Genomic DNA, 13,296 nt, shown 5'->3' with positions numbered 1-13,296 from the left:
CGGCCGCCAGGGGCCGCTGCCTCCCCCAAGGCCGGGCGGCGGGAGGGCCGCCCCCGCTTCCGGCGGCGCGCCGGCCGCCCTTCCGCTTCCGCTGGCTCGCCGCCCCCTCCGTCCCTGCCTGGTGGTGATGGCGGCCGCTGCGTCCCTGTCTCCGGAGGAGCTGCTGCCCAAGGGCGGCTCGGGCAAGGCCGAGGAGCTGGAGGACGAGCTGGAGGAGGAGGAGGACGACGAGGAGGTAGCGGGGCGGGCGGCGGCGGCGGGGCGGGGCGGGCCGGGGTGACCCCGGCGGGCGCGCAGGGCCGGGGCGGGCCTGACGCGGTGCCTGCCGCCCACAGCTGGACGAGACGCTGGCGGAGCGGCTGTGGGGGCTGACGGAGATGTTCCCCGAGAGCGTCCGCTCGGCGGCCGGAGCCACCTTCGACCTGTCGCTGACGGTAGCGCAGAAGATGTACAGGTGAGGGAGCGGCGGGCCGGGCCTGCGGCCGCTGACGGCGGGGAGCGGCGGGCCGCGGCCTTTGTTTCTCGGCAGCGTGGGCAAAGCCGGGTGGGGAGGGCGGGGGCGAGGCGCTGTGGGTGGGTGGGCGGAACTGGGGGAAGGCTTTTGTCCGAGGCACGGAAAGGAGGCACGGGAGAAGCCGCCTGCCTGTAAGCAGCAGCTGGGGAACCGGTTCTTACTCCTAATGTGGTTTGTCCTCCCTAGATTCTCCAGGGCAGCTCTGTGGATCGGGACCACCTCCTTCATGATTCTGGTTCTTCCTGTCGTCTTTGAAACTGAAAAACTGCAGATGGAGCAACAGCAGCAGCTGCAGCAGCGACAGGTGAGGCGGGAGCCCCCGGCCCTCCCCGCTGGCCCTCGGAGTCGGCTCGGGGTGCCGGCACCTCCTCACGGCCACCAGCTGTCGAAGCAGCTTAGGGAACGGAGTGGCCTCCTGGCCTCGTTCATCCCACCATTGGATGTTCCAATGGGATGAGCTTGCCGATTGCCGGTAACGGGCTGGCGGCAAACTCTGGCAAACACAACCCGGCTCTCGCTGGGCCGAAACACGCAGCGAGGGCTGCGCACGGGCCTAACGCGGCAACGTCCAGGCCCGCCCCGTTTGCATTCGGTGTGGTCGAGCATCGAACTTGGTTGTCACGGCAGGGGAGGAACCGCAGTTGCAAAACGCCACTGGTGCCTTCGGCGGCAGCGGGAGGCGGGGGAGGGGAGGGCGGCGCCTGTCCTCACAGCCCCCAACTGACCGTTTTCCTTCCAGATCCTCCTGGGACCCAACACGGGGCTCTCGGGGGGAATGCCAGGGGCCCTGCCTCCGCTGTCTGGAAAAATCTAATTTGCGGGAACTGCGTTGGATTCGTATCATGTGGGAAGACCCTAAAATTATGATATATTGAACTGTTGATTTGTCGGGTCAGGGCATTTTTTTTTTCCGTTTGTTTGTTTTTATTTTTGGTTCTCCTTTGGGACATTGACCTGTTCATAAGGAGGGGGGGAAGCCCCCTCTCCGGACCTGACGATGGCTCCTGTCTGCATCCTCCCCCCATAGAAGTCGCGAGTCTTTCCTTTTATTCAATCAGCACACCACAACCAGTGACAAAAGGACTTGATCTGGGGGAGTTCCTCTTCCAGCCTTCTTGCCCCCCGCAAAAACCACCCCGGGGCACGGGGTCAGGCTTCGAAAGGCGGCAGCCGAACAAAACAAACCCTTTCCTGGCTGACTGGGAGCAGCGGGACACCGGCGGCGGGAGGAGGGGCGACTTCCCCAGCAGGCGAAGCCAAGGAAGGAGGGGCGCGGGTGGCCGTACCCTGTGGAAAACGCTCTCGGGGAAAGAGGCGCCTGCGACGATACCTTCACCGCAGCGTGGCGAGCGCGTGTGCGAGCGCCGGGGGAGCAGCGGGCCAGGTTCCAGACGATCACATCCGCGCTGATCCTCTGCCTCATAAACGTAGAACTTCAGATTATCAGCTGCGTATTTTTTTGTATTGAATATTAAATAAATCCAACCTGAGCAGTGTGGTTTTAATGGGCGTCCTTTAGGGAGGCTCCGTGCTTCCAGAGCCGTCGCTGGGTAGGGCCCCCTCCGTTCCACCCACGGCGGGGCCACGGGGGAAGGGACAGACGGGGCTCCCTCACCGGCCGGTGGCTGAGAAAGCTCTGCACGGCTTAAGGGAGGTCTCGGAGAGGTGATTCCACCTCAGCACCAATGACCAACTTTTGAGGTTCTTAACTCTCAGAAAGGTTGCAGTTTTATAACCAAAGAAAAAAACAAAACTTTATTTTTCCTTTACATACTTTGTTACAGAACAATTCAGCTGAACATACAGAAGTGATAGGACATTTACATGGAATTTTTTTTTTTTTTCCATTTTTAATATTTGGTTAAACAAAATACATCTCTGTAAACAAACCCAAGACAAGGCTCCAACAAAACCAAACAAGCAAGAAAACAAACGGGGGCTTCCCCGCTGCCACGCGGTGGGACTGGACCAGCTTGCCCCCCCTCGGGCACAGCAGCCTCGCCTCCCGGGGAGGGGTGCGATCGCACCGCTTCCCCCCCCCACCTACCACCACAGGAAAGGTGCTGACATACAAGGAAAGTAGCCCCGAAATATTTTTAAAACATCTTTGCATATTGTGCACTGATCTGTTGGCTTGCAGTTTCCATGCAAACAGGGTTTCTCCAAAGTGCGACTTTAATCAGCATAGAAAACGTTGCTGTTGAGATTTATTCCCCCACCCCTTGAAGAAATGGCTTCAAGTCACAAGCAGAACGCCTGCAGGCTGCACGTCCTGCCCGTAAAGTGTTTAAAAACTCTGCCAGCTGGTATCGGTCAGTGGAATGTGTTAGGAAACAAGAGGTTTTTTTTTTTTATAGAAATGTTGGGTCTTTAAAACCTAAGAGCCATTCGGCCCCTCGACTGCGGGAGGCTGTGCTCAGAAGACTGCAGAACGGTGTCGGCCCGCTGTCTGGGGGGGTGGTGAACATCAGCGCCCCGGCATCACGCGGCCCCTCTCTGTTCGGGAGGCGCGGGCGCGGCGGTCTCCCGGCTTCAAACACCCGCTCGTGCTCTGCGGAGCTCTCGAGAGACAAAATAACTGAGACAAGGTAGTTACAACCCCTCTCCTTTTGCAAACTCAAACATCAGTAATGAGACTTTCCCGCATGACGGAGCGGGATCCTTCAAGCTCCGTCGCGTCCCAGAGATTGCCGTTTAACCGAGGCATCCCGTGCATAAAGGAGGGAAGCAAAACGCAGCTCGGCCAGGAAGAGCTAAAACAGCGAAGTCTGTTCCAAATTCAGCATTTCCTCCTCCTGCTGTGGAAGGCGTGACGGAGCTACAGCTCGCCCAGGCGACCGGGAAACGGCCAGTGGAGATTCCTCTTAGTGTCTCCATGTCTAGTCACTCTTTTCCCCCCGGGAAGGGAGGGGAGGAAAAAGTGATTCGTCCATTAATGGAATGTTTGCCGGCCAACACTAAAAGAGACGTTGGTTCAACTACCGGGCCAGGGTCTCTCTAAGGCCCGAAGGCTCTCGTGGACCCTCTGCATCTCCCACGTTATCAGCTAGGAACTATAAAAAGGGCAAAACCTGACTATGATAAAGGCTTCCCTCCTCAGCCAATTTTTGCTTTGTGACTTCACCTCTTTCTGGGACATTTTGCATGGCATTTGCAACTGTGGGCTGGAGTTCTGGAAAGAGGAAAACACAAAAGGGAATGATTCCTCTCAAAACCCCTTCAGTTTTATTCCTCTCTCCGAGCAGCCCCTAAACTATTGGGTGACCATGCAGAAAACAAAAATAGATATTAAAAAAAGAGGAAAAAAAAAAAAACCAACAATGTAGCACAAAGAAACCCAAGCAGACTACGGCCTCTCTCCAGTCCAGAAACTCGATACTCCTCAATTAGCCTGTGCTTGCTGTTTCCATGTCACCTCAGCCAGCCACATGCTGCCGAACAACCGCTCACCACAGACACGAACCCCTGGAGACACTGAGGAAGAATCCCAATCTAGCTACCCAAAGAATTTCTTGAAAGATGACACTGGTTTTATTACTGTTTTCTCATTCCTGGCACAAGCCATCCCTAAGCAGCAGAGGGTCGTGCGGAGCACCGTACCATTCCTAGTGTTTGAGTGTGTCCTGAGAGACCCTTAGGAACTGCAAACATCTTCACGATGACTTATTTTGGAGGGAGAGACCTGTGGAGAGGCAGCAGCGTGCTCGGCCCCGGCTCCTCCCCAGCAAGCCCCGGAGGGAGCAGTGTCCCACCACAGGCGGCCTCGCCCGACGTGGGGAAAGGGAGGCCAGCGGCTTCCAGACACCCCAGCCCCAGAGCCCAGTTTGAAAGAGCGCAACGCCTTCCAGCCAGCTGAAGGGCACGCAGCTCATCCGCCTTTGCAATTAAAGTGATTGCCTTCCAGTTTCCTCCACTCTGCCCTCAATTCTTCCCCACTCGCCCCCCCTGCAATGTCCTACGCTGCTGCCCTATTGCACCAAGGAAGGAAGAGAAGAGCCTAACAAAGGAAGTTCCAGACGAGAAGAGTCGGGGCACCCGTTACCCAGGTTTCGGGACATCGGGAGTTCAGTAAAAGGGAAGAGCTGTAGTGGGAGGACAGAGTCGGTCCGGGTCACACGTCAGCTCTCCAGCTCTGATGTGCTTCCACCTCCTCTGGCACCACCAGCAGGAGTTCACAGTTCTTGCCTCTCAGCTGGTGTTTCAAAAATTTCCTATCGTGAAGAGGAACAGAAATACGCACTACTGAATGTAGAACTTCATCATCTTCTACAACAACTAAATGCAACTGCAAACGTGACAAGAAATGGCTGGGAAACCCACACACGCGATTTTTAGTTATTTTCTGACAGAAAAAAAAAGCCCAAATATTAAACTTGCCCCATGAGATTCAACGTGCTTCTAACCCGGCAAGTTATTGTAGAATCAGATAAGCACGATCTTAATCTCAGCAGAGAGGTCTATATAGATATCACTTTCCAATTTTCCAAGGTAGAAAAAGTACAATTAAAACCAAGTTCAGTTTCTTCAGATCTCTGAGATCAAGAATCCCACTGTATTTTAAAACAATTCCAACAAATCTGGAATACTTGTGGGGAAAAAAACCCCATCATTTAGATGTCCTTATCGCAGGCTGTAAGGAGCAGCGTACCGCCTGGTCATTTGGCATGGCTCTGCAGCCCCTTTCTGCCCCTAAGCTTTTTCTAATACCAAACCTGGATTATCTCCAAATAACTACGGAAGTCAAATCAGTGTTCTCTCTAGTATCTTCTGGCCCAGATTCCCAAAATTCCCTATGTAGGAAGCCCTCACTGCTGAAGAGCAGCACACCCAGGATAAGATCCACCAGAAGCTCTGCGCAGCAGTTCCAGAACCGCGTTACTTCATCCCAGAAGTTCACAAAAGGCTGACATTGACTTTACCAAGACTTTAATGGCATGGCAGGCTCTGCAAAGACTGCTCGTGTGCAATCCCTACCTCAGAACAAGTCCGGCTGAGGCAGCAAAGCTGCTAGTAGGCTTTAGAACAGGAGGGAATGGAAGCTGAATGGCCACTAAGAGCACATGAGACTTTACAGTCAAAGTAATTACACCAGCTATCCTGCGTTAAGATTGAAGAGGGGGGGGTCAAGCCAGAAGCACAGAGTACACTCACACAGGCAGGTGACTCCTAGCAAGCAACTTTCACTGCTGTCAGGAATAAGGCTTGCACTTCTGATCTGGAAAGCCTTTCGTTGGGAACACGCACAGGAGGCAAAGGAATGCTGATACCCTCACATTTGAGGAGAGGGCGAGGTGCAGCACATCTCATTGCAGGCGGCGCCCACTAATACCTGACTTGGCCTCTACCTTCATCACTAGTGAGAGCGCCAGCCACGTAAGAGACAAAGCCAGGCTCTCCTCAGCTTGCAGACATCACCACCTGCAAAAGCGTTTTCCTAGCTTCGCGCAAACAGGGTATAAATCTAAGTGGAGGCACGAGACCTTTATTACTCTCAAATCTTTGCTACTGAAGTTCAACCATAAATGTTTCAACCGCTAACCGTTTAAGGACAGATTCCCCACGTCTGACAGAGAAGGATTTGAGGAGGAACAGGACATAAAAAAATCCTACCTGAGCTCACTTTCACCTCCAATCCACTCGGGCACCTTGAGTTTGGAGTCGAGGTTGTAGTAGGTGCCTCCCACCTCCCGGACACAGATCCAGTGCTGTCGCTTGAGGGGGAGCTTCAAGGGGCCCCAGCAAAGGCTGGAGGGCAGATTCATGATGAAGCCCATCACGTTAGACAGGGCAATGACGTTAACATCCCTGAAACAGTGCAGAAAACAAGACAGTGGTAACATTATATTCTGCTACTTTAGCTTCATCTTTCTCGTTTTCACGAACAGCAGCCGTCTCCAGAATCACACGGCTTCTCTGTACCTGCGCTTGTCCCACCAAACCGCCTCATAGCCTTTGGTCTGAAGCGCTGCCATGATCACGTTGACATCATAGTTTCCGTTTCCCAGCATGCTCTTCTTGTGGGGTGTCACCATGGTGTTGGGAGACAGCCTGCAAACAGAACAGGAGACTGCGCTAGCGGGCGTTAGCAGAACCTACATTCCACAGTTGGAAGGGGCTACTTGCCATATAACTTGAAGCCCGTTTTCAGGATTTTTGTGTTTAAGCACAAAAGGTCCCTTCCAACCCAAACTATTCTATGATTCTATTCTGTTCTCCCTTATCACTCAACAAAGGGGCTGAGAGGGCTAAATAGTGCATTAAGAATAACTTTGATGTACAAGGCCTCCAAAGATCCTAGCTTTGATGTGAAAGAGACTGCAAAGCAGGAAGCTCTTCCCCCCGCCAACCCCCGAACTGGTACCTCTGCAGGACACGTCAATTATTTGTTCCTCAATTCATGGTTGGAGTAAATGCCAGTTTGCCATTTAGAACAACAGCTATCACAATTTCAAGAGTTCCAACAGTCAACACCAGTCTTGAAGACTGGACGAGATAACAAGAAGCAAGGCAGGCTGGCTGCAGAAAAGGTTGTTCTCCCTCACCCCACACTGGTAAATGAAAGAAATATTCAGACACAAAGCTGTGAAGATGTTTGGGTTTGGGCACTTGCTAAAGCACTGCCGTTGCTATATGATAAAATAATATCTGTTGCTGTAGGTAACTAAACCTTGTTGCAAACAAATCTCTTCAGCTTTAATCCATAAGCTTGCCTAGACATCACTTGCATTACTATAGCACCTAAAAATCCAGAACCACAGTCCATCACGTTACACACAAAAATATGACAGCCTTTGCACAAATGCAGATAAGGGATGCAAGGCATAAAACATGGAGACACGTGGCAAAAAAACCAAACCAGTTAGACACTTATTGGTTTAGGTTTTTTCCCCTCAAGAAATTTTGTGAGGGGAAACAGCAAGGGGGTGAATTATTATGAAGGTGACAGACGGGCTTCAACAGCTGGAAGAGCAAGCACAGGGGGAAACTGGGAGCAGAGAACAGCAAGGTTCTCATGCCAAACCAAAGAAAGTCAAGCCTGAGATCAGTTTTGTTGTGATGCATTGCTCTTTTAATTGGCAAGGACTCCCTTAACCCTGCTGGCACAAGGTTCAGATGTTTCATATCATCCAAATACCCACATTTCACCTGCCTCTCTCTCTCACGTCAGCTCTGTCCCCCAAAACTTCTGACATTCATGCATGGTTTTTCGCTCGGCCTTCAGCACCGTGCAAGTTCTGCAGGCATATTTCGTCCAGTGAAAATCCCTCAGCCCTTGTGCATTCCTCCCCTGACAACATAAGGCATTTGACAAGAAGAAGCAAGCAGTGGATTGAGTAGGGAGTTTCAGACCAACCCAGGCTAGAGAGGCTACAGACAGGTAGCTTTACGCATCAGCTGTGAGTTTTCTTGCAGTGGAGCAGATGGCAGCAGAACAGCCTGGGAAGCAACTTAACTACAGAAGGAAGAGGAGTCCGAAACAACACGGTAATAGGAAAAGCTATTAAGTACCCGCCACTGGGCATTTCTGAGCAAGGCAGTGACATTTTCAGAGAATCATGGTTTCCAGTCTCCAAAGCTCTGCTGTATTTTACTCATCACTAGAGATGCTACCATAGCTTGTCACAGTTCTTCCAGCATCTCCATAAAGCAAGATCACTTGGCTACAACTAATTCCTCAAGATCATTGCTTCAAACTTTTAACTCCCATGACTGCCAGCAAGCTAGGAAAGCCTTCCCATTAACAGAGCCCTTCGGGTTGCACAAGCACCCTCTGGTGGCACCGTTTTCCAGAGACAAGCTTATCCGAGAGCTGAAAGAACACATGTACCTTTGTTCCTTCCCATAACTTTCAGAGCCCCAGAAACGAGATGAAGAGACCAAAAGAGGTGACACGCTCAAAGAACCGGTACCCATGAGCAAACTTTCACCAAGAACCGCCTCAATGTCTCTATTCACGCGTACCTAAACAGTGTCCACAATCATCAGCCGAAGGATTCCGATTAGACAAGGAATTAAACTGCCTCCCCAAAGTTAATTTTTTTTTTAATCTAGACACTAAGCTGAGGAAGACTGACAAAGCTGGACAGAAATCCAGGTAACAATCCTCCTGAGCTTTTCAAGTCAGAAACTTTCATCAACATGTTGTCTTAACACAACGGGCTCCAAGATTCCTGTACGCAGTTGTCTTTCCTAATCAGGTCTCAATACACAGACTCCAGTGAAGCGAAGAGATTTTGTTTGTATCGCCATGCAACACTTGGAACATGCAATCTTACTTCCTGCAACAAAAGCCAGAGGAACATCAAAAAGATCTTCCTTGTGCTAGAAGAAAGAAGAGAGGAAGGACTACAGGATCAGAGGGGAGCAAGTTTTGGCATACGCTTGAGATTATCATCACCAAGCTACACTGGCCTTACGTAATGGGATGCAGCAAGAGGGAAACCAATGATTAAGCAACGTGGTTCAATCATTCTTCAAGGAATGGGGGAGAAGCTACAGAAAGCTTAAGCTTGTTTGTGATTTCGTTACCTTGTCAACACCGGGTTTAAAAATCACACCTCACAATGTTTTTGTAGCTTAATATTCATCAGTCCTTTATCAGAGCCATCAACACACAGAATATGACTACAGACAGGAAAGGCATATGGAAATGTATAAAGGGCAACTAAAGCAACACTTTTTAAAGGCAAGTCAAAGAGCTAGACACGAGCAGCAACCCAAAGGTAGCAGCAATTCTTATGCACAGCTCATAGCTCATCCATTTCTGAGAGGAATTTACACATATATTTCCATACTTCCATGGGGCTGGATCAATCTGTGTATCTTGATCTGAACATCAGGACAGAATCAAAGACAAATTCTCCCTTCCAGGGCAAGCGGCCTGACAAGATTAACATCCCAGCTCTTTCTGAGAGGTTTCATGCTGCACACTAATTCTCTCTCACCAAACCCAATGAAAGCCAACTAATTAGATCATCACACTCCTTCTACCACATGAACTGCCTTTGTTTGCTTCAGGCCAATAGCAAGCCATCTGTGATTAAGATTCTGACAATTGCTGCTCTGGAACAAAACCACAGCGCCTTTACACTGGACAAAGAGTGCCTTGAGCCTGCCATAGACCAGCTCCACTTCACCAACAGGAGTTTTATTTACAACGCTATCGTAAACAGCATTTCAATCCAGTATTTGCTGCTGTCCATCACCGCGTTTCTTTTGCCAAAGACAGGCATGTGTTTGATGAGTCAAGCACCGGTTCCACAAATCTGCCGATTTTCAGGACAGCAGCAACAGGCGCGCAGCTCCCTGCTCATCAGCGCAGGGTACCGCGACTGCCTTGTCCAACAGTACCTGCGTAACCGCTGCCACGAAGCGTGATTTCCTACCTGTCACGAACACAAGATGCCGTCAACCGCTGGTAAGGGGTATTCAAGCGTAACTTACGCCACATTTACAACACTGAGTATCAGAGGAGACCCCTTTTCCTATGCGATTACTTAGCTTCATCAATGAAAGGTCACCAGAATTTTCAAAGGCACACACAGGAGAATTTCCACAAAGCCTCGAAACAGCACAAAATAAACATTGAGCAAAATATGAGCCATTGTACAGGCTGCATTACTAATTTACATTTATCCCAGTAAAACTCAAAAATGCTTTTATTAATTATCTGAAGCTGCTGGGAAACATTTAACAATACCAAAGAAAATGGGGACCTAGCTACTGAAATTACATCCAGTTTGACAGAGTACACAGGGTCTTGCTGCACGGAAAAAAAAAAACCATAATATTTGAAGAACTTCACTTAACTGCTTGAATAAGGAGTCACTCATTTGGCAAAGCTCCCAATTTAAAAAAGAGAAGTGTTGCAGTACTAAATCAAGAAGTTTTTATGATGACCCATTTGTCATTCCTGCCACCTTCACTCTCCTAAGCCAATCCCAAAATCCGTTATTAACATCAAGATAACATATCTACACGAGGCAGGGGCAAAAATACGGAAGACAGGTAGAAGATGCATTAAGGTGGGTGGGAGAGAAGACAGCAGTCCAACCACATGACAGCATCTGCAATAAAGCCCTTGGACCCAAAACTGGCAGCTAGAACAGTTTTAGAAACAAGTAAAAAGAGAATTTCTGCATGGAGAAAGGAAAAAAAAAAAAAGAGGGGGGGTGGTTAAAAAAGAAGCTACATTCCATTCAAAGCAGTGGCATACTCTGAACCCCTCCTTTGCTCTATTTTTCCCCCCAAATAAGATCTGAAAATTCCTCCGAGCAGCAGAGGACAAGGGGAAGCTAACGCCAGTGCAGAGAGTATCCTACCTCTGAAAAATCTCCTGCAGAGTTTCCCTAGTGAAGGCGTTGCTGTCCTGGAAGACATTGTTGAGGGCATGGAGGGCACAGAGCTCCCTACGCTGCTTCTCATGATAAATATGCAGTGGTGGTAGCTGGGGTGTCTCTGGTGATTCCGATTTGGTCTTGTCACCCTTCCATGGCACGCAACTCATTTTTGCGTAGGGTGGATGGAGAGTAGGTGGTGAGAAATGAAGGAGGTTGAAGTTTCTTCCTCCACAGTCACAACAGCAGCCCACCACCCCTTTCTTTTGCAGGCTAGTGCTGCTTCCAGCTCACAAACCCTCCTCTTGTGCTTCAGTTTATTCAGCAATTGCCTCTGATGGCTGGTTTTAAAAACCACATAAAGATCTGCAACGTATTTTTCCTCCCTCCTCCCATACCCCATAAAATGTAATACTTCCCTCCCCCCCACCCCTCACAGAAAAAAAAAAAAAAAAACACAACGTCAAAAGATATGAATCCCCGTAGTCTCAAGGTACCAGCTGGAATTTATCACATCGCTCCTTTTCTTCCATCTCCTTTGGTCTACAGTGCCACTAAAAAGGTACCCAGAGCCGGTAACAAAGAGAGGCCCGCCCCCAAAGTGCCAAAGTGGAGAAGATGAAGCCAGCTTCTGGTGCTGCCTATGGGAGCACAGGGTGGTTAAGGACTTATCAGCTGCATTCCTCCATTCCTTTGGGAATGACTGAATCCAGGCAAGAAGATGCCAACAGCTCGGGAAAGGAAACCGCTTCTTGCTAGGCCACAAAAAAAACCCAGGTCCAGGCTCCGGGGAAGGCAATTCCTCACAAGTCACCCTGCGCTCCGACAAAGGGAAGTCTCCATTAGCGATGAGAAGAGGCAGCACAAAGCCCGCGGGAGACAGGGGAGGGGAGGGCAGGCAGCAGGCGGGACCGGCCCCGGGGCCTGCCTCGCACCTTCCCGCCCCGGGCCTCCCCACCCCGCGCTCGCACAACCACCGCCACCGCCAACAACAACAACAACGCGGGCGGCAGCCGCTCCCCGCAGCCCCGGCCCAGCCCCGCACCCCCGGCCCAGCAGCCCCGTCCCCCCCCGCGCTGAGGAGAGCCCCCCCCCAACCGCCGCCTGGCAGCCTCCCCGCCCCTCGGGGCTCGCTGCCGGGCCGAGGCGCCCGCCCGAACCCTCAGGAGGGACGCGAGGGCAGCCGCCGGGCCGGGCAGGGCCCCGCCGCCGCCTCACCCGTTCCTCGGCCCCGGCCGCCCCACACCGAGAGCCGCCCGCGCATGCGCCCGCTCTCTGCGCTCTTACACCCCCCCTCCGCCCCGTGACCCCCTCCCCCCGCCGCGCGCGTGTCCCGCGGCCCGCCCCGCACGCGCCGACGTCGCGCGCGCGCCCCCGCCCCGTGACGTCAGCGGGGCGGGGCGAGCGGGGCGGGGCGAGGGGAGCGGGGCGGGGGACCCGGGAGCGGCGCCCGCCTGGGAAGCGCGGGCAGCCGCTGGGTTCGCCGCCGGAGCCTCCCGGGAGCCAGAAGGGCGGCGCGGGCATGGGCCGCGGCGCGGCGGGCTCCGTGCCCGGAGAGGGGCAGGCAGCCGGCCGGGTTTGCGGGCGGGGCTTGGCCCGGGAACGCCCCGGCGGGCAGCGCAGGGCGGGCAGGGTCGGTTCCCGGCCCCGCGGCTGGTTTGCTGCGTAACCTGAGGGGAGTTAATTTCCCTGAGCGTCAGTTTCCCCTTCTCTTCTCGCCTGCTTAATTAATGAGAGCGTCGAGTCTCACGCTGCGATAAATGAGCCGGGGCAACTGAAGTGGTTTACCGCCTGGTGAATAAACATAAATCCTCCGCGGCTTCCCTTTGTGCCAGGCTGGAGCTTGCGGCGGCTGAGGAGCGGGTGCGCGACCCGGCGGAGGAACAGGACGGGCAGCTTCCCCGCCGGCCGGCCGGCCCGCCGCCTCGGGGTCACCCGCCAGCCCGCAACGCCCCTCAGCGGGCGGGATTCCCTCCTCGGCGCCGGCGCCCTGCCGGCGGGCCCCTTTGCCCACCCCCAACCGGCCCCGGGAGCTGCCAGCACCCCCGACGCCCGGGCTGCTCGGCGACGCCCCTCACCTCGGGCCCGCGGCTTGAAGGGACACCCGGCGCGCTCCCGCCCCGTTCCATTGGCTTCCACCACTGTCCGTGAAAAATCTCCTCTTCCTCATTGGCTAGCCCGAGAGAGTACCCACCCACCAGGGCGGGCCCTGCCCATCTGAGGCAGCGGCTTAGTCCCTCCCAGTCGCTCGAGTCTTCTTACTCGATTGGCCTTTAGGGTTGTTTGTCACGAGGGCCAGCTCTCCTATTGGGTAGGAAGCACCGGACACGTCGAGCGGGCTCTGTTGTGTGTGTATATATGGAAAACAAGTCGAGCTGGCAGTAGTTCTCCCATTGGCTTCGCGCGCTCCGCGGGGCGTGGCCCTCCCTCATGAATAACAACGAC

At 53.0% G+C, this 13,296-nt stretch overlaps 2 protein-coding genes across 3 annotated transcripts; one reads left to right on the top strand and one right to left on the bottom strand.

Moving 5' to 3' along the window:
* Positions 1-75: 75 nt before the first annotated feature.
* Positions 76-2,004, top strand: TOMM22 (translocase of outer mitochondrial membrane 22). The gene is made up of 4 exons (XM_087767563.1): positions 76-235; positions 336-454; positions 701-818; positions 1,254-2,004. Exons 1-4 carry the CDS (start codon positions 128-130, stop codon positions 1,326-1,328), a joined length of 420 nt encoding a protein of 139 aa, XP_087623689.1. The 5' UTR covers positions 76-127; the 3' UTR covers positions 1,329-2,004.
* A 237-nt stretch (positions 2,005-2,241) lies between these two features.
* Positions 2,242-13,131, bottom strand: JOSD1 (Josephin domain containing 1). Of its 2 annotated transcripts, none has more exons than XM_087766966.1 (4): positions 12,930-13,131; positions 6,434-6,562; positions 6,125-6,319; positions 2,242-4,725 (listed from the first exon to the last, which is right to left on the bottom strand). In XM_087766966.1, exons 1-4 carry the CDS (start codon positions 13,019-13,021, stop codon positions 4,626-4,628), a joined length of 516 nt encoding a protein of 171 aa, XP_087623092.1. In that variant the 5' UTR covers positions 13,022-13,131; the 3' UTR covers positions 2,242-4,625. The 2 variants fall into 2 exon arrangements, with proteins under 2 accessions (XP_087623092.1, XP_009473481.1); XM_009475206.2 differs by lacking the exon at positions 12,930-13,131 and adding an exon at positions 10,837-11,250.
* Between the last annotated feature and the right edge of the window lie 165 nt (positions 13,132-13,296).

Source organism: Nipponia nippon, unplaced genomic scaffold (assembly GCF_047370975.1).
Source record: "Nipponia nippon isolate SJK-2023a ecotype South Korea unplaced genomic scaffold, ASM4737097v1 scaffold_3, whole genome shotgun sequence".
Taxonomy (NCBI): domain Eukaryota; kingdom Metazoa; phylum Chordata; class Aves; order Pelecaniformes; family Threskiornithidae; genus Nipponia; species Nipponia nippon.
Note: the sequence above shows the minus strand (reverse complement) of the source record. Positions and strands in the feature narration are given on the sequence as shown.

Bases quoted from the DNA above. Each gene is read 5' to 3' on its own strand.
- JOSD1 (XM_009475206.2), bottom strand. From the start codon at position 11,021: ATGAGTTGCGTGCCATGGAAGGGTGACAAGACCAAATCGGAATCACCA. The intron at 6,320-6,433 runs GTACAGAGAAGC...GCACTGTTTCAG, and splicing joins GTTTGGTGGGACAAGCGCAG to GGATGTTAACGTCATTGCCC. The intron at 4,726-6,124 runs GTAGGATTTTTT...TCTTCACGATAG, and splicing joins GGAGGTGAAAGTGAGCTCAG to GAAATTTTTGAAACACCAGC.
- TOMM22 (XM_087767563.1), top strand. From the start codon at position 128: ATGGCGGCCGCTGCGTCCCTGTCTCCGGAGGAGCTGCTGCCCAAGGGC. The intron at 455-700 runs GTGAGGGAGCGG...TGTCCTCCCTAG, and splicing joins GTAGCGCAGAAGATGTACAG to ATTCTCCAGGGCAGCTCTGT. The intron at 819-1,253 runs GTGAGGCGGGAG...TTTTCCTTCCAG, and splicing joins AGCAGCTGCAGCAGCGACAG to ATCCTCCTGGGACCCAACAC.